This window comes from Arachis stenosperma, chromosome 7 (assembly GCF_014773155.1).
Source record: "Arachis stenosperma cultivar V10309 chromosome 7, arast.V10309.gnm1.PFL2, whole genome shotgun sequence".
Classification (NCBI taxonomy): Eukaryota; Viridiplantae; Streptophyta; class Magnoliopsida; order Fabales; family Fabaceae; genus Arachis; species Arachis stenosperma.
In genome coordinates, this window is record NC_080383.1 from 24,167,443 (window position 1) to 24,188,749 (window position 21,307).

Consider the following 21,307-nt stretch of genomic DNA (forward strand, 5'->3'; position numbering starts at 1 on the left):
TTTAATGACGTATACGCCACAGTCCCACCTATGCAACACAAATGACAAAAAGTCGTGCCAACATATTAAAATTTGTGTGGGTTGATTTTTTAATCCCTTCTTTGTTTTCACCTCTAGACTTACCCATTAGGCTGTTTTTGGAGCCTTGTTTCATAGCAACATTCATAGCCCTCAGCTGTGAATACTACATTCGGGTCTACAGTTGCTGCCAACTCTTGGAGAAGAAAGCCCTTCGACAAGCCAGAGAGAAAAAATTAGGGAGGAAAATAGAAGAAAAAAACATGGAAGGCAACACCTAACACCCGAAAAAATATGCATCATCAAATCTATTCTCACTTACTACATATTTATCTATTTTCTCTCGGCGCTCCGAGTGTGGGCCATTGTGCATAGAGTCTAACACCCATAGATTATCAGTCTTCCGGTGGAGTACATAGCTACCAGTGATCATCTCGGCACACTAGAACAAACCACTTCATCGTTGAATAAAGCATGTTAGTATATAGTTATTTTTTCCATATTCTTGTAATGAAAAAATAGATTTTGTGTGTGGATTAGTAAGTATATAAATTACTGACATAATCAACTTTTTTCGCTTTCTCCGCATCGAACCAGTGCTGCCCGCGGCCCATGAATTTGCTAAGAACAGGGACAAAACCAGTGTTCGTCCCGGCAAATCGTTCAATGTTATCATCAGTCAATATTATGGCCTGTAAACCCATTTTGCATTAGTTAAACACCTAATGTAATAATTTAGAGTATCCTTCACCGAGGCAATTATGGTATTAATTAATATTAAGTGGGTAAGGAAAGATTGCACTAACCATTAGTCTCGGTGGAATACAGTAAAAATGCGTGCAAAACCTTGCGTTGCTCGAAGTATTGAACATGGCACAGCAGTAATCAACCACCTGAATAGAGTAAACGTATTACATTTTCATGGCACTTTAATGCATAACACATACATAGCAATTTATTACAGTTTTTTTGTTTGCTCTTACCGTATCGCTTACTCTTCTACGCCATCCCAGTGATTGAAGATCCGCTCGCTGCAGCTGAACATCATCGCCATTGCGAATCCACGCAAGTGTGGTATTCTTTGCACCCCTCCGATCTGTCACACACTTGTATATCCTGTTCATGTCATCACCTGTCGGCCTTGCAACACCCCCAGATGGCATTAGTGTGTCCACCACAGCTTTTGTTTTTATGTTTTCTGGTGATTCAGGTTTCGGAGTCGCATTTTGATCATTTGTTACCGGAGATCTGGGCGGTGAGTCTGGTATGTGCATCTGAGTGATGCCAAGCGAGAATGATGGGATTGAAAAGTCTACTTGAGCTGGGTCCTCTGGTGCAACATACACTACCATTGCAAGCTCTCCGGATTCCCTGCACAGTCATTAACAATTAAGTGCTCTTAACTGAGTGCTCTTAACAATTAAGTGCTCTTATCTGAGCCAAAACTAAAATAAAGAAAGTTGTGTAACCAGCATAAGATTATATGGATAACATCTATTATTGATTAAACATTTCACCTCAAAAGAAGGAAAGAGCCAGAAGTAAAAGAGTCATGCAACTACTATAATCTTCAATAATTCGTATTATTGTTAAAATCATCTATCTAACTTGCCTTTGATTCGAAGGTCCTTCATCAACATTATCATCTATTCCGTTTTCAACAGGTGTGTCAGACATTGTCTCATCCCCTTTGGGCATTTCAGGACATGTCCACCTCATACTCATAGTATTCCCCCTAATGGACCTGTTTTGGGACTCTTAAATAAATTAGAAGTTGAGCACCTATAAGTGATAATAACAAAAGACACCTGATACAAATATAAGTTAATCAAGTAAATGTAGTACGCTTAAATTCGTAAATGATGTTAAATCTAAAGTTTATCCAAAGCTTCTTCGTGCAGAATAAAGTAAAGAATGGATAGTAACATCCACATTGCCAACCAGTTAGCAACCATAATGCTAGAAAGATAACATCGGGTATGAGGCACGCATAACATCCAAATTTAAATGATAAAATATTAGATAATCAAACTCCTATTCAAGATAAATATACCAGTTACAACCCCTAATTTTGCCATTCTTCTCAAATAAGCACAATATTATACGTAGGTAACGTATATTAAAATTACTTTATATATGGTAAAATGTTATATGCAAACAAATATAATGATAAATTATGTCAACGCAGTTGCCCAAAAAAAATTATGCTAGTATATTATTACAATGAGGCAAGTTAAAGCATTAAAACTTCATACGATAACTAAAAATTCAATAAGTTGCCTTTCCTTTGAATGCCCGTCCTTAACATTATCATCTGTTGCATTTACCACTGGCATGTCGGCCAATGTCTCCTCCCCCGTAGGCATTTTGATACATGTCTTGCTCATAAACACTTTATCCCCCTCAATGCATCCGTTTTGTGAAGCTTGGCTACATTTTCTGTTTAAATAAATTGGAAAATGAACAACTATAAGTGATAATTAAAAAGGTCACCTAGCACAAATATAATCCGACCAAGTAAATCTAGTATACCCAAGTATAGTACAGAATGGTCAATAACTTCCATAATTTAAATCAGTTAACATCCAGAAAGCCACACGAATAACATCAGGAGTATTATATACATAACATCCAAACTAATGAGACAAGATTTAGCTATTCGTAATACTATTTAAAGTCACTAGTATTGGCATTACTTAACGGGAGAGGACACATAGTCATCAAATTTATTATGTTATGGAACTAATGCTAAAACAGGAAAAGATGTATTTACATGTGGGGGAGTGCTACGTAGCCAAAAAAAGAGTATATTATAGATATAGTACAAACTAAATTTCACTCTCATGATAAGAGAGTGTACTCCACTTACTTATCAATAACATACTTATCACCGTTTCTTCTTCTTCATTCCTATAGTAATTAATTTCATTCCTAAAATTAATTTCTGCCTCATCTCAATCAAATCCCTAAAAATCTCTCATCAACATTTAATTCTAATAAAATGCAATTTCAGTCCAATAAATTAACATCCAAATATACGAAGAAATTACATAGAGTTAAAGATCAAAACTTTTCTCCCCTTTTTCATTCCTTCCATAACCCCAGGAACCAGGAAAACGAAAAGATTCAGGGAGGAGAAACCCAGCAGCAAGATCATCGGAGCATTCTATAGCACTGTATCCGATTCATATAGGTATGTTATTTAGTATAATTTTTCTGTTAATTGGCATGTTGAGAGTACAGTATCTGTTGTTACATGTGGTTGGAGTTGATGTTAAGGATGAAAGTTTTGATTTTTATCTCATGGTGATGGGTTTGGGAATAAAGAAAAGGGAATAGCCGAAAAAAGATCACATTTTGGGAGTAAAGATGAAGGGAAGGTACCAGAAAAGGGGTGTTTTCGTTGTTTCCCGGCGCCTCTGTTCTGCAATAACACGCCGTTTCGTGTTTCGTCCTCTAATCCTTTTTTCTTCTGCGCCATTCTCGTACCCAAGGTTTCAACGCAATTTTCAGTTCTCACTTTCACAATCTCATCTTCACCATATTCGCATTCACTGGCATTTTTCCTCGGTAAGTAAAACCCTTTTCTTGCTCGCTCGGTTTCTCTTTTTGGGCTTTGGACTTTGATTATCTGAAAGGTTTTTCTGTGAAACTCATTGAATCGTTTTGCAATGTGAATGACATGCTCTGATTATATGTTACAGTATATGTTACTCTTGAATCTTGATACTGTGTGTTAGGTGGAGTTGTATATTTTTTGTTTTTATTTTGGAAGAGAATATTTTCTCTTAATTGATTATGGATATGGCAAGACACCATTCAAAAATTCTTGTCGTAACTCCTCAATGGGATTTGGTGTATCTTTCATGGATGTTATACAATATGACAATCTATTTATGAAAAGATCTTATATCAATATTTTAATTCCCCATTTTCTATGAATATTTTTTTTAACAATTGAAAAAAAATGCTATGAACTTGTTTGGGTGCATTGTGATTAAGCATCAAAATCAGGCTAAGTCAAACCGTGATAAGTAGACATTAATTTTCTGGTGTGTCATGGTTCCCTGATTTTTTATATGTTATGTGGTTTGAATAAGTATCTTTCATACTTGGTGTTGTGCTTTCTTTCAAGAAATTAATACAATGACAAATACGAAGCAGCCATTTCGTTCAAGTTGCTTCCATATTTCAAAAGTTTTCACTGGAAAAGCTGAGCATCTCATAGCCTTATCTCCGACTTCTCTAGGTATGTTATCTAGTTTTATCTTTCTATTAATTATGTTTCATGTGTGTTAACGATGTTAACGATGAAATTTTTGTTCTTTATCTCACTTTGAGGGGTTTTCAAAATGGGAAAAACTTGCAAAGATGGTATTTTGGGCTGGAGATGAAGAGAAGGCACCAAAAAAGGGGTTTTTTTTTATCATGTGTGTCACTTAGATTATGTATTTGTTAGTATTTGACTAATTATGGTAGTTAACTATGGTGGGAGTACATTAGGAGCACTTAAAGTTTTTGGTAATTTATTAATTTTTTTTATTCATGTGAAAGAAAAAAAATCCTTCTAGATACGGTTCAATAGAGATGTTATGCCTTGATTTTTTTTAGTTTGAATTGCTGTAACTTTATAAAATGTTGAGTTGGAATTTTGCATGAAATTTTTTAGTGTGAACATACATACATATATGACTATTTAAGTAATGGTATGTAGTTAAACAAATTAAACTGATTTTTGATTAGTTACTTCCATTTTGATTTGGTTGATCTTGTGACGGTTTAGGAGCTTGATAGCAACTTTATGACCGGTTGGTAAATTTTGAGCAATTCTAACCTTATCAAAACTCTCCAAGTCCAATCACTTTTCCTAACTTATAATTCCAAACAAATATTTTTACACCTCCATCCATTCCTTAATTATCTCCACTACTAATAAAATCAAATAATCATAGAACCCTCGATCACCAAAGAGAGAGACAGAGAGCAGTAATGAATTGGAGAAGGGAAGAATATAATAGACAGCGATGGGGACTAATAAAAATTGTTGTCTATATTTCTTCTTATTCTTCCACCATCAATGCTTGTATCCATCAGCATGGAATAAAACACAAAAATTTTTATCATTTTCTATTCTTTATTAATTATTTTTAATGTTAAATATAAAAAGAAATATACAGGAAAAATACAATACTTGTAAATGGTACGTATAACGTTGTTCATTTTCCTATATGAAAATATGGGTTATGCAATTTGGGACCATTCAAATTAAATAACATAAATTACTATTAGTTATATATATATACATTTTCCTATATGAAAGTATGGGTTATGCAATTTGGGACCATTCAAATTAAATAACATAAATTACTATTAGTTATATATATATATATATATATATATATATATATATATATATATATAATTACACCTTCTGAAATAAAATAAAGTTTATTTACTCTCTATAATAATTTACATGATGTTAGTTACTCTACTTTCATTCCTACTTTTTATTATTTTTTATTCATTTTTTATTTTTGATTAACTTTAACCCTTGTATTGTTATACATTGCTTAGCGTTAATGTTAAAACATTTAAACTTGAATCTGATATTTATTTTAAGTACTAACTAGGACAGATGACTTAGATTTTGTCAATGAAATTTAAAACTCCCTATAATAAGTTCAATAATTAATAATTTGTGACTTATATATTCATCATACACCTAAATTGTGTTCTTCGCAATTCTATACATTAGAATTTGAAAAAGAATACAGCTATTTAAATTTTTTTTTGTATGCAAAAGAGCAGGTTTAAAGTGTGCCAAAGGGATCTGACAAATGGGTTTGGGCATCGTGATGTCTAATAAATTATAAACAATAATAATATTGGCGTATCTATGCTATTGATAAACATGTTGGTATGTTAATGATTAATTTAAGTGAGTTATTTGAGTATATATAGCAGTTGTTTGTGAACAGGTGTTCGAAAAACAAGAAGTAGCTATGGCTTGTACCAGGAGCAAAAAAGAGGCACAGAAGAATAACAATCCCGAAAGAAGATCGCAAAAAAAATTGTTGGACCAAAAAAGGTACCTTGGATGGTTAGCGGTGAATTAACTGTAAACTTGAGATATTGTGTTTTGATAGTAAATGCTAAATCCCACATTCTCCTTTGTTGTTACTTTGTGCTGATTATGAATTTTTGTGTAGAAAACACTAGTATCTAAGTGCTCGCCATGTTGCGTGGCTTCAGTTATGAAGCAATTAGACTCAGGCGCGGGCAGAGAGAAACTAATGGAGGTGCAGAACATGGGACTTGGCTGGCTGCAATATGTGCCTGAATGGGCTGTCAACCAAGATATGATGGTTGCATTAGCATCATCATATAGTCGGGATGAGAATTCCTTGATCGTCGGAACAAGAAAAATTCCCATATCAGTTGAATTAATTACACGGTGTTTTGGACTACCGAACCATGGTACGCAATTCTCAAATAAAATAGGGAGAAAAGGGAAAAAAATTATCCACAGTACTTTCGTTGACTATATGTTTTCGGTTAAATTAGCCATTAAATATTTGGACTGCATCGACTCAATTTTGTGCTTGACAGGGGATAGTTTCAAAAGTCCAAAAACAGCAGCAGAGTACCGACTTGTTAACAGCTTCACAGGGAAGACACAAGCAGATTTGAAAAGGGATGTTATCACATGCTCGATGCAGTTCGATGTCGATAGAATCAACTTCCGGAGACAGTTCATCATGTTGATAGCCAAGTGTTTCTTCTTTCCCTCGCCGAAAGCCACTGTTTCAGACATACATATACGCGCTTCCATTGATGTATTGAACCCAAGGAAGATGTATTGGGTGAGGTACATTTATGATTTTTTAATTGAGGGAGTTCTGAGGTTTCAGGATGTAGGGAAGAAAACAGTTGATGGATGTATGTTCGCATTATTGGTGAGCCATATATCCCTAACCTTTGATTTGTTGTTTGTTATTTTATAGTATACCTTGTTTATAGCAATTACTATAACTTTCAGATTATATATCTCCATGTTAACAAGCATGGAGATTTAGGAAGATATAATGGGAGAGAACCGTGGATCAGAGACTGGTCGCTTGTTGATCTGAAGAAGATGGATGAAGAGGAAAGCACATCTCACTCGGTGAGACATAAGTGTGAAAGATATGTTAATCGGATCACTGCTTTTAAGCTCTAACGTGAATAAAACTTATACCTAGAGGAGTCGGAGATAAGGCTATGAGATGCTCAGCTTTTCCAGTGGAGACTTTTGAAATATGGAGGCAACTTGAACGAAATGGCTGCTTCGTATTTGTCACTGTATTAATTTCTTGAAAGAAAGCACAACACCAAGTATGAAAAATACTTATTCAAACCACATAACATATAAAAAATCAAGGAACCATGACACACCAGAAAATTAATGTCTACTTATCACGGTTTAACTTAGCCTGATTTTGATGCTTAATCACAATGCACCCAAACAAGTTCATAGCATTTTTTTTTCAATTGTTAAAAAAAATATTCATAGAAAATGGGGAATTAAAATATTGATATAAGGTCTTTTCATAAATAGATTGTCATATTGTATAACATCCATGAAAGATACACCAAATCCCATTGAGGAGTTACGACAAGAATTTTTGAATGGTGTCTTGCCATATCCATAATCAATTAAGAGGAAATATTCTCTTCCAAAATAAAAACAAAAAAAATATACAACTCCACCTAACACACAGTATCAAGATTCAAGAGTAACATATACTGTAACATATAATCAGAGCATGTCATTCACATTGCAAAATGATTCAATGAGTTTCACAGAAAAAGCTTTCAGATAATCAAAGTCCAAAGCCCAAAAAGAGAAACCGAGCGAGCAAGAAAAGGGTTTTACTTACCGAGGAAAAATGCCAGTGAATGCGAATATGGTGAAGATGAGATTGTGAAAGTGGGAATTGGAAATTGCGTTGAAACCTTGGGTGCGAGAATGGCGCAGAAGAAAAAGGGTTTAGAGGACAAAACACGAAACGGCATGTTATTGCAGAACAGAGGCGCAGGGAAACAACGAAAACACCCCTTTTCTGCTACCTTCCCTTCATCTTTACTTCCAAAACGTGATCTTTTTTCGGCTATTCCCTTTTTCCTATTCCCAAACCCATCACCATGAGATAAAAATCAAAACTTTCATCCTTAACATCAACTCCAACCACATGCAACAACAGATACTGTACTCTCAACATGCCAATTAATAGAAAAATTATACTAAATAACATACCTATATGAATTGGATACAGTGCTATAGAATGGTCCGATGATCTTGCTGCTGGGTTTCTCCTCCCTGCATCTTTTCGTTTTCCTGGTTCCTGGGGTTATAGAAGGAATGAGAAGGGGGAGAAAAGTTTTGATCTTTAACTCTATGTAATTTCTTCGTATATTTGGATGTTAATTTACTGGACTGAAATTGCATTTTATTAGAATTAAATGTTGATGAGAGATTTTTAGGGATTTGATTGAGATGAGGCAGAAATTAATTTTAGGAATGAAATTAATTACTATAGGAATGAAGAAGAAGAAACAGTGATAAGTATGTTATTGATAAGCAAGTGGAGTACACTCTCTTATCATGAGAGTGAAATTTAGTTTGTACTATATCTATAATATACTCATTTTTTGGCTACGTAGCACTCCCCCACATGTAAATACATCTTTTCCTGTTTTAGCATTAATTCCATAACATAATAAATTTGATGACTATGTGTCCTCTCCCGTTAAGTAATGCCAATACTAGTGACTTTAAATAGTATTACGAATAACTAAATCTTGTCTCATTAGTTTGGATGTTATGTATATAATACTCCTGATGTTATTCGTGTGGCTTTCTGGATGTTAACTGATTTAAATTACGGAAGTTATTGACCATTCTGTACTATACTTGGGTATACTAGATTTACTTGGTCGGATTATATTTGTGCTAGGTGACCTTTTTAATTATCACTTATAGTTGTTCATCTTCCAATTTATTTAAACAGAAAATGTAGCCAAGCTTCACAAAACGGATGCATTGAGGGGGATAAAGTGTTTATGAACAAGACTTGTATCAAAATGCCTACGGGGGAGGAGACATTGGCCGACATGCCAGTGGTAAATGCAACAGATGATAATGTTAAGGACGGGCATTCAAAGGAAAGGCAAGTTATTGAATTTTTAGTTATCGTATGAAGTTTTAATGCTTTAACTTGCCTCATTGTAATAATATACTAGCATAATTTTTTTTGGGCAACTGCGTTGACATAATTTATCATTATATTTGTTTGCATATAACATTTTACCATATATAAAGTAATTTTAATATACGTTACCTACGTATAATATTGTGCTTATTTGAGAAGAATGGCAAAATTAGGGGTTGTAACTGGTATATTTATCTTGAATAGGAGTTTGATTATCTAATATTTTATCATTTAAATTCGGATGTTATGCGTGCCTCATACCCGATGTTATCTTTCTAGCATTATGGTTGCTAACTGGTTGGCAATGTGGATGTTACTATCCATTCTTTACTTTATTCTGCACGAAGAAGCTTTGGGTAAACTTTAGATTTAACGTCATTTACGAATTTAAGCGTACTACATTTACTTGATTAACTTATATTTGTATCAGGTGTCTTTTGTTATTATCACTTATAGGTGCTCAACTTCTAATTTATTTAAGAGTCCCAAAACAGGTCCATTAGGGGGAATACTATGAGTATGAGGTGGACATGTCCTGAAATGCCCAAAGGGGATGAGACAATGTCTGACACACCTGTTGAAAACGGAATAGATGATAATGTTGATGAAGGACCTTCGAATCAAAGGCAAGTTAGATAGATGATTTTAACAATAATACGAATTATTGAAGATTATAGTAGTTGCATGACTCTTTTACTTCTGACTCTTTCCTTCTTTTGAGGTGAAATGTTTAATCAATAATAGATGTTATCCATATAATCTTATGCTGGTTACACAACTTTCTTTATTTTAGTTTTGGCTCAGATAAGAGCACTTAATTGTTAAGAGCACTCAGTTAAGAGCACTTAATTGTTAATGACTGTGCAGGGAATCCGGAGAGCTTGCAATGGTAGTGTATGTTGCACCAGAGGACCCAGTTCAAGTAGACTTTTCAATCCCGTCATTCTCGCTTGGCATCACTCAGATGCACATACCAGACTCACCGCCCAGATCTCCGGTAACAAATGATCAAAATGCGACTCCGAAACCTGAATCACCAGAAAACATAAAAACAAAAGCTGTGGTGGACACACTAATGCCATCTGGGGGTGTTGCAAAGCCGACAGGTGATGACATGAACAGGATATACAAGTGGGTGACAGATTGGAGGGGTGCAAAGAATACCACACTTGCGTGGATTCGCAATGGCGATGATGTTCAGCTGCAGCGAGCGGATCTTCAATCATTGGGATGGCGTAGAAGAGTAAGCGATACGGTAAGAGCAAACAAAAAAAACTGTAATAAATTGCTATGTATGTGTTATGTATTAAAGTGCCATGAAAATGTAATACGTTTACTCTATTCAGGTGGTTGATTACTGCTGTGCCATGTTCAATACTTCGAGCAACGCAAGGTTTTGCACGCATTTTTACTGTATTCCACCGAGACTAATGGTTAGTGCAATCTTTCCTTACCTACTTAATATTAATTAATACCATAATTGCCTCGGTGAAGGATACTCTAAATTATTACTTTAGGTGTTTAACTAATGCAAAATGGGTTTACAGGCCATAATATTGACTGATGATAACATTGAACGATTTGCCGGGACGAACACTAATTTTGTCCCTGTTCTTAGCAAATTCATGGGCCGCGGGCAGCACTGGTTCGATGCGGAGAAAGCGAAAAAAGTTGATTATGTCAGTAATTTATATACTTACTAATCCACACACAAAATCTATTTTTTCATTACAAGAATATGGAAAAAATAACTATATACTAACATGCTTTATTCAACGATGAAGTGGTTTGTTCCAGTGTGCCGAGATGATCACTGGTGGCTATATGTACTCCACCGGAAGACTGATAACCTATGGGTGTTAGACTCTATGCACAATGGCCCACATTCGGAGCGCCGAGAGAAAATAGATAAATATGTAGTAAGTGAGAATAGATTTGATGATGCATATTTTTTCGGGTGTTAGGTGTTGCCTTCCATGTTTTTTTCTTCTATTTTCCTCCCTAATTTTTTCTCTCTGGCTTGTCGAAGGGCTTTCTTCTCCAAGAGTTGGCAGCAACTGTAGACCTTAATGTAGTATTCACAGCTGAGGGCTATGAATGTTGCTATGAAACAAGGCTCCAAAAACAGCCTAATGGGTAAGTCTAGAGGTGAAACAAAGAAGGGATTAAAAAATCAACCCACACAAATTTTAATATGTTGGCACGACTTTTTGTCATTTGTGTTGCATAGGTGGGACTGTGGCGTATACGTCATTAAATGGATGGAAATGTGGGATCCAAAGAGCTTGGCAGAGGATGAATTGAATATGCCTATTTGGACGACGGTTAGTGAAATCCAAAACATATGTTGATGCTTATTTGCGTATTTAATAATTGATAAATAACTCTTCTTGGATGAATTCTACTTATGCTGGCTGGATTTATATTTGCTTCTTTAGTGTATTCTATACCAAACACAAATACATCTGTATGTGACCACAGGCCCAATTGCAACAAATTCGGAAAGAAATTGTAACTGACATTCTAATTTGCAAAGACAACATCTCTAGGAGTGAGGTAGATGGTGTACTCAATGTACCATGTCGTCATGTGGAGGATAGGGAAAAGAAAAAAACTCTTGAAGATCCTTGGACGAACCCACGGACAAGATCACTGGTTCGAAGGGCAGAACTGGCTAAGAAAGCTAAACGGAACTATAAGCCATAAATTGAGATTAGAGTTGGTCGGTGTGTGTTTTTTGTTAATTTGATTTCAGGATTTAGAGGATGTTATTTTTATATACAGATGGATGTTATCGGATATAAACCAAAACCGGGTGCATCTTTTTTAAAGGGAAACCTATATTGGGTAGCAGGTTATATATTCACAAACAATTGATTAGGACTAGAGTTGCTATGTGTATTTACGGTTGATATGCTTGCAGAATTTACGTGATTTTATCATGAAATATTTGCGAAAAGTTTTGGATTTGGACTGGATAAAAAAAATACAATAATTCAATATCCCAGTTAATATTTATGTATAAAAAATTTGTTTTTAAATTGTTAGTTTATTTTTTTATACATGTTTGGCTTGTTTTTGCTCAAATCGAGAACACGTTGACTGAATTTTGAATTATCTTTCCAATATACAATTATCCATGTTTAACAGGCAGCTAAAAATATTTATGCCCAAGCAATAAATGCTCGATCGTGGATGTTATTCTAATAAATTAAAGGATGTTATTGGATGTAAATAAAATACATGTCTAGATATAACTTTTTGATGTCTAATTTTTTAAATAATAAAAGAAAGACCTTATTATGTACGAATACTTTTGGATATTCAAATTTAAACTTCATGTATTAAGGTCGATTATCGTAATGATTAAATTATCAACTAAACATTTATTATTTTTAATATTAGTAACAAATAATAACGGTAACAAAGAGTAAAAGAATAAAAAAGTTGTATATTAGTTGCCCAAGTCTGTTATTGTATTTTGTTTAATAATGGTAGATAAAGCAGTAGCAAGTTAAAATAAAGTTGAGTATAGTGATTTACATAAAATAAATCCAATAAACCACCAAAATCATGATAACGTGAAATAAAGTTGAAGCATGGGCAAAGTACAAAGTAGTTGTTAAACTCTAATGCTTATGATATGTAGTGATGTTAAACTTCGAATCCTCCAAGAATGCTTCCTGTGAAAAAAAAAATTTAAAAACAAAACAAAAGAGGAAACAATTAGTAAATGGACATGACATTAATGCTATGAAAAATACACTAGGTACACATACACAATTGTTCAGCGTTATGGAATGAATTCAATAGTGATATGAAGGAGCCAGAGTGCATAGCCAAATTGTCTGTCATTTCTGAACAAGCCGGTTGCGTATCTTTGTAGGAAGTTGCCACATTTGTAGGAGATGGTTGTGCATTACCATTAGGTCCCTTAACACACAAATCATATTGAAAAATAACATCATCACTTATTATCCATTCAACCAACTTAAAATAAACAAATAACGTGAAAAGGGGGGTAGATCTCATATTTACCTTGTTGTGATTGTGAGTGTTTTTGTTTTTGCGTGCCCTCTTTTTAATAGATTTTTCCAGATCTGCCTCAAGTCTGGTGGAAGTTGGACGACCTCGCGTAGGAACACGACGTGGGCCATGTAGCTCATCCATGCTAACGGGACACTCATCATGCGTATGTGAGTAAATCGCATTTGGTACATGTGCAGCTTGATGCTCGAATTCCTTGTGTTCTCTGAGCTTCTCCCGAGCACTGTCCATGGCATCACGCAATATAGCAGCAACCTCCGGAGTAGCCACAAAATCCTGAGCGATGTTGTAAAAATCAGAACACAATTGCCTAAAAATTGGCATGCTTTCATCAGAACGGTCCATGTCAATGCTACTCCTGATGTATGTGTGTCTCCGACTAACATTCTTACTCCATCGGGATAGAATGTATTGTGAGGACACTACTGTCACACGAAAATGTAGAAGAACAGCAAGACTGTGGCAGCATAGAATACCATTCGATTGGAACATAAAGCAATCACATTGAACGTCTGATGATTGCGAGCAATACACGACTTGGTATCTGCTGTACACTGACATGTCAAACACCATCTTTTGTTGGTCAACTTCACAAACTATACTTGTGCCATGATGGTTGATTAAGGAGATGTCACAATCGGCCTTTTTTATAAATTGATCCTGAACGTCTCGAAACATGGAGTTTTTATATTCTCTCTGGAACTACTTCTCTATTGGTGAGCTGGAAACACAAGGGATAATACCCCTTAAATCAGCAGCGTCACACTCAAGCTCCTTTTGCTCCTTGTCTATAACACAGTTTTGGTATTGGCGAACAAATTGCAACAAAGAGCTCTTACTATTTAAGTACTTATCAAAAACTGAATGCATGCTCTCACTACGCTGTGTGCTCCTCATGCCAGCCCAGAATTCGTCCTTGAAAAATACTGGCACCCACATGTGTCGGTCAGCAAACATATCTGCAAATGAACAGGAAAAACCAAAAAATGCAAAAAAACAAAAATAGCGTCGGTTAATCTCTAAGTGCAACATCCATAATGACTATAAAATAACATCTATAAAGTAGCCACAGAGAGGCAGCAAGGAACCAGAAGATTATACTACCAGTTAGCCACCTAGAATTGTGGAGGTCATACTCTTCAATAAAATCGTGCCAATCTCTCTCAAATGAGTCCTTAGATTTGGATTCAAACACAATCCTCTTCATGCATGTGATGAGCTGATCGAAATGACGGTAACCTACCATCTTGTTTGGTATCTTATTTAGGATATGCCATATGCACCATCTATGGCGTGTGTGTGGTAATGTGGTCTCTAATGCAGAATGCATCTACAGCGATTGGTCTGTTATAACACATATGGGGGCCTTACCCATACACTTCAACCAAGTACGAAAAAGCCATTCGAATGTACGAGTGTCCTCATTCCGCAATAATGCGCACCCAAGAAGCGTAGATATCCCATGGTGGTTGACACCTACGAAAGACCCAAACGGCATGTCATACCTAAACAATGAAAATATAAAAACATGATATGTAGGTGGAAACTCCAAATGCCGTGGATGGTAAAAAGTCTAATTAAGTACAACAGAAAAAATAATAATTCCATACCTATTAGTCTTGTAAGTAGTGTCAAACGTCACGACATCACCAAAATATTCCCATGCAGCTCTACACCGAGCATCGGCCCAAAACACATTTCTAATGCTATGGTTTTCGTCCACATCTATTTCAAAGAAAAAGTTTGGATTGAGCTCCTTCATCCGTGAGAAGTGTTTAAGTAACTCTTTTGGATCCGTCTCATCCCCGGAAAATGCGTAAGTGACGACTAATGTAATTTCTAACATCCTTCTCTGTAAAGGTGAGGTTGGCAGGGCCACCGACTGCATTGGCTAGTGCCTGGTACGTCTTACTCGGTCTAATGCCAGCTTGGTCATTTTGCTGTATCAGGTCCTTCACATGCATACTTAGCTGACGGTTTGCTGAGAACATTCCAGATAGCTTCGGATTAAGCGGGTGTGAGTGGGATACCTCTACTCGAGAAATTCTCCACTGCCCTGTCATTTTATCTAATGCCAAATAGCAACGGGCTTTGCAGTTTGTTGAGGCCACTGTTTTCCTTCTCTGGGGTGCCTTTATATGGGATGTGCGGTATCCATCTCTGTTACAATGCAAAGCTTGATTAACAACCACCCTCTGATCGTTTATGGTCTCCCAGCCGGTGGTTCTTATTTTGACGACAAATCCAGTCCTAGCCGCATATCGATAATAATATGCACGTGCATCTTCTAATGTGCCGAAGCACATTCCCTCCTCGGGATCTACCTCCTTGTCACCAATGGCTTGGTTTATGAACTCGAATTTTGATTTAAAAAATTATTTTGTAATTCTTTGGCAAAATTTACAATTTGAGAATTGAATGAAATTCTAAATTAATTAGAATATCAACGAATGCTATGTGTACGAAAGCGTGATGATATATGATAGTCTTGGTTATATTGTTTGTGATAATGCTAAAACTTATTTGCCGGTGCAAATAATTTTTTTTTAGATAAATAGCAAACAAATAATGATCAAGAATGTTACGCATATAACTAAAGTGCTAAAAAATACATAAAAAAAATAATCCGAGTTATTACCATACCTCATCAGAGCTAGTGTAGTTTTCTATATTCTCAGAAATTGATTGACTGGCAACAATTTCATTGGGTGAGTCCGTCTGTTGTACAAATTCTTCAGCACCTTCTGCCATAGGTACTGTATTAAGGTCGAAATCAATTGCCATACAAATTACAATGATAAAAATAATTTCTTGTAAAATTTCTTGGCTTATACACTATTGTGCTTGCAATGGTGTTATTCTTGTGATTTTTGAATGAATATGATTGAATTAACATAAAGTATATATTAGGATAGGTTTCATGTTTCATATCTCCAATAATTGTTGATAAATACCATAACGGACAAAGAATCAATTGCAATTATTTAATGTAATTGATATTATAATTACCGTTCTTAAATATAATTATTATTAATCTTTATTGTATTTTTATATATAAAAATCAAATTATAAAAAGGAATATTAAGTATTGATTACAATAGTGCCTAATAAAAAGGATATGATTTTCTAATTAATATCATTAATTAGCAGATTTGATAAGAACGGTGATAAGTAGAATGAACGGTGATAAGTAGAATGATAAGAGAGTAAAGTAAAAAATAAAACTGTTATTAAGTGATATAAATGAAGTAAAATATGAAAAGTTTTGGCTGATTATGGCTGAAAAATTTTGGTTACCAAACTTTTTCCCTTTCCTTATTAGTCCTTAAAATAAAAAACTGAAACAACAGTATATGGGACCCATACCTTCTAGCTGCTGCTGGGTCTATTTATAAGGCAATAACATTTTGTACTATTTTTAATTTCCGAACATGTATTGTTGGTTGGGGATCTTTTTAATAAATAAAAAATTACTTATTTTATAATAATAATAATAATAATAATAATAATAATAATAATAATAATAATAATAATAATAATAATAATAATAATAATAATAATGTTTTCGTTAGTTATACCATAATTTCACGGCTAATAATGAGAGTGAAATAGCACAATAGCTTTCCATCTTAATTTATATACTTATATGCTCTTCCATGAGTAAAGATTTAAAATTGGCTTTATATGTTTTTAGTTGTTACTTAAAAGAATGATTTTTTAATTTCAAACAATTTAAAAATAGGAATAGATGCTCTTTATGTATTCTTTTCATTTTTAATTGATCTTATAACTTATAAGATATGATCTCATAGCATATAAGACTTTCTCTTACATATTTTTTTTGGTCCAACTTAAATCTTGTATAATATGAAATTACACTTCACAAAATTAATTCAAAAAAATTAAAAAATTCCATCAGCGTTTGAACCAATTCTTGCATTGTCATTTCGTGTTAAAGGGACATATATAATGTAGACAGTTAGTGTCATGTGCCATTATAAGTTTAGAAGAATTTCACCTGTGCTAATGTATTTTATTGGTATATTGGTGTATAATAAATTTGCACAGTTAAAATATTAATTTAAAATATAAATGGATTAAATTTTTTATGTAATTTCTACTTTATAATGGAGAGCATTGTGAGGTGTGTATCAAATTTTGCATTAAGTGACATATGATTATGTGAAGATTACACCTGCTGCCTCTTGGCGCAGGATTCCCATGTTAGTGGCTTAGTGACTGCTTTTTTGGATGGCTTACTTTATTTTGGTTTGGCTGGTTCCCTTTTTGCAAGGCTAATGGAATTTTTTGGCGCATAATTTTTGTTTGTATTAATTTGAGGGTAATAAATCAGTGTTGGGTGCATCATTTTTGTATGGATTTTGGCCAGCATTATATTATTGGGCTAAAAACTGTAGAACCATAATTGTTAAATTTGGCATTCTTTTAAATAATTTTTTTATTATTAAAAACAAATCCTCAATATGGACAAATTAAAAGATTTAAAAAAATGATTCCATGTAAGTTTACTAATGTTTTTCTAATAACATTTAAAGATGGGAAAATGTATAATTTGAACTTATTTAAATCTGATAAAAGTTTAAAAATGTATAAGTTTTATTTTCTACAACTCAATTTTATATATTTCTTACAAATTGCTAGAGTATCTTGATAATTATGAAACATGTATCTCATGCTACCTGTGAAAGACGCGGATAGCTAGAATGATACATTTATCTGACTTGGAAGCACAGATTTCATCCCTAACAATTACATCTTGAATCCTAACCTCCTGTATATATCACTCTCGATCTTATCATTAAATTAATTAATTAATTAATTAATTAATTAATATTTTTATTTTACGCTCCTTTCAAAATAATGGCATGAGAAAAATTAAAATTTAATATTATTTTAAAATATAAAACTCGTTTAATCTATCAGAAAATAAAAATTAAAAATAATTATTTTAGTTTTATCATAAATTATATCTATCCTATTATTTGTCAATAAAAACAAAAAATTAATTATAATTTAAAAATTAATAACTTTATAAATTATATAAATATCTAAAAATAACAATTTAAGAAAGCGTATTTAAAAATTTAAAACTAACAACCTAAGTAAATAACTTAAATTTTAAAAAATAACAATTTAAGTAAAACAACTTAAGCAAATAACTTAAAATTTAAAAGATAACCACCTAAAAAAATAACTTATAATTTATAAATAAAGTTTTAAAAATTTCTAATAACAACACCTAAATAAATAATTTTCAAACTCAATGTATTAGTGTCACACCAGCAAAAAAATTCTCCCTTTTTTTTGAACTACTAAATTAGTTCAATTTTTTAGGTACGATAGAAAAAAAATTAGGTATAGAAAAATATATATTAGTTTTTTTAAAATAGTATAAATAATCTCACATTTAAAAAAATAAGTAATTTCATTCAATTTAATCTAATATTTTATAGTTAGCAAATTTGCTTATTATAAATTATGTAAATAAAAAAGATATTTTTAAACAAATTTACTTATTTAAGAATTAAAAAATATTTTTTAAATTGAAAAGTCTAAACAAAGTGTTTAAATTAGCCATTAGAAATTAGAATTAGGTTATTTTAAATAATTACACATTAAAAATTACTAACTAACTTAATTATATCAACAATATTTCATATTAGAAATATAAAACTAACTTAATATTTCATGATTTAATTAAATTTTTGAATCCTATTATTTTTTTAGTGTCTTCATAAATAATATCAATCCTATTATTTGTCAATAAAAATAAATAAAATTAAATACAATCTAAAAATTAATAACCTTATAAATTACGTAAATTTAGAAAAAATATTTAAAGAAAAAAAGATGAAATTACTTCTATTGTGTAGAGACAATCTAAAATATAACAATGTAAATTGAGTAAAGAGGAAATTTATAAATGTGACAAATAAAAAATTTAAATTTAAAAATCGAAACGGTTAAGAAGTCACTTAATTAGGAATTAGTATTAGAATTTCAAATTTCAATTTTTTAAATAGAGTTTCCTGATTAGCTAGTGCAAATTTTAAATTTTTAAATAAAATTTCCTAATTAAACGATCGTTGTTCATTAAATAGTATCAATCCTATTATTTATCAATAAAAATAAAAAAAATTAAATACAATCTAAAAATTAATAACCTTATAAATTACATAAATTTAGAAAAAAAATTTAAATTTTTTAGAATATTAAAGTAATTTAATTTTGTCGAAACAACATTAGAAATAGAATTAATTATAAAGGAATGTTAACTTAAATTTTTTTTAATAGTATAAATAACCTTACATTTTAATAAGATTGGTAATTCTATTTACTTTAATATAATCTTTTGTAATTAGCATATTTGATTATAAATTATATAAATTTTTAAAAAATATTCTTAAACCCATTTGCTTACTTAAAAATAAAAAAAGTATATTTTGAATTTAAATTTAAAATTTTAAACATAATACTTTAATTAAAAATTAGAATTAGATTTTTTTTTAAAATAAGTACACATTAGAAATTAATAACTAACTTAATTGTATCAACAATAATTTATATGAGAAATTTATAACTTTATGAGTTATGACATTAAAGACTAAATCAGAAATTAACAAAATATCAAAGGTGTGAATTGAATTGAAAAATAAAACCATAAGTAATAACCAAATAACTTCAATTTATATTTAAAAAAAAATTTAATTTCAAACATAAAAAAAAGGAACAAAAAAAATAACAACTCAAGAAAAAATAATGTTTCTATCAAAACAAACATATGTTTGGCATTATTTTATTAGATAGATTCTAAAAAAGAATTCCAAAACATGTGCATCCAAATTCTCAATTTTTATTCTCAATCTTGATCTTCTTGTAAGTTAAGGTTTCTCCTTCCACCATTGAATCTTTCGACTCCGAAGATAGTCGCTTGGGTGGTGTAATAGAATTTTCCAACACTTCAAATTCACCATTGTCCACAATTTTATTGGAGAATTCAAGCAACAAATTCTGTACAAAATACTATATTAAATTAAAGACATCCTTCTCACTTTTTTATTTTATCTCAATAATTTTTTTGAATAAAATTAAACTCTAACTTTGAGAAAACAAACAAACAAAAAATTCATTTTTTGAACAAATATCTTATCACTTTCTACTTCCTCCCCTTTAATGATTGAGAATGCTTTTGAAGTTGGAAGTAAACTACCAGTGTAGTTAACATCCTAAAATTACAATTAGTTATTAATTATTATTTATAAATTAGATACTACTAATGACCAAGGAAGCAAAAAATAAATTATTTTTTAATAAAAAGTACACTTATAACTGTACTCACAATTTGAATAGGGTGAGCCTTTTTGAATTTATTTATGAGATCTACATTATCAGTCATCTTAACTTTATAAAAAAGTAAAAAATGTGGATCATCATATATTTGAACTTCAACGATGAAGAGAAAGGTCTTATCAATTAGGTTGAGAAAAAGTGTAGGTGTATCCGATAGATCTCCTTTCAATGCAGGGTATCATATAATATATTAATAATAAAAATATAAAAAATACCATTAAAAATATCATCACCAATGTTTTTAGAAATAAATATTGGTTGGAACTTACCAATAGAAGTGGATTAAGTATCTCTACACAACTCTTTCCCAACACCAAAATATCTTATTTAGTAAGATATTCCTTCTCGTAGCAAATTCACGAATCGAGACACAAAAGCTCTCTTAATTGAGGAGCATGTATTATTCTTCCCTATAATTGATAAAAAAATTAAAGAACAATTAAATGGGGATAAACAAACAAATTTAAAATATAAATAATATAAAAAAATTAGTAAGAAACTCACGTCTTCATCGAGCCAAACCATCTCAATTGAGTATGGCAATTGAGAATTTTCGTAACTTGGTAGTGTCCATAACCATATCACTTGTATACGTACACACAAATTGTCAATTGTAGGAT

At 32.2% G+C, this 21,307-nt stretch overlaps 2 protein-coding genes across 2 annotated transcripts; both read right to left on the bottom strand.

The window, feature by feature from the left end:
• Window positions 1–12,898: 12,898 nt before the first annotated feature.
• On the bottom strand, window positions 12,899–13,889 carry LOC130939582 (protein FAR1-RELATED SEQUENCE 1-like). The gene is made up of 2 exons (XM_057867675.1): window positions 13,488–13,889; window positions 12,899–12,952 (listed from the first exon to the last, which is right to left on the bottom strand). Exons 1-2 carry the CDS (start codon window positions 13,887–13,889, stop codon window positions 12,899–12,901), a joined length of 456 nt encoding a protein of 151 aa, XP_057723658.1.
• Window positions 13,890–15,115: 1,226 nt separating this feature from the next.
• Window positions 15,116–15,622, bottom strand: LOC130939583 (protein FAR1-RELATED SEQUENCE 11-like). The gene has a single exon (XM_057867676.1). The coding sequence runs from the start codon at window positions 15,620–15,622 to the stop codon at window positions 15,116–15,118; it is 507 nt and encodes a 168-aa protein (XP_057723659.1).
• Between the last annotated feature and the right edge of the window lie 5,685 nt (window positions 15,623–21,307).

Excerpts from the sequence above, each read along its gene's own strand:
- LOC130939582 (XM_057867675.1), bottom strand. The coding sequence starts at position 13,889 with ATGGTGTTTGACATGTCAGTGTACAGCAGATACCAAGTCGTGTATTGC. Across the intron at positions 12,953-13,487 it reads TCGAGCATCAAGCTGCACAT|GAAGCATTCTTGGAGGATTC; the intron begins GTACCAAATGCG and ends TTTTTTTCACAG.
- LOC130939583 (XM_057867676.1), bottom strand. The coding sequence starts at position 15,622 with ATGTGCTTCGGCACATTAGAAGATGCACGTGCATATTATTATCGATAT.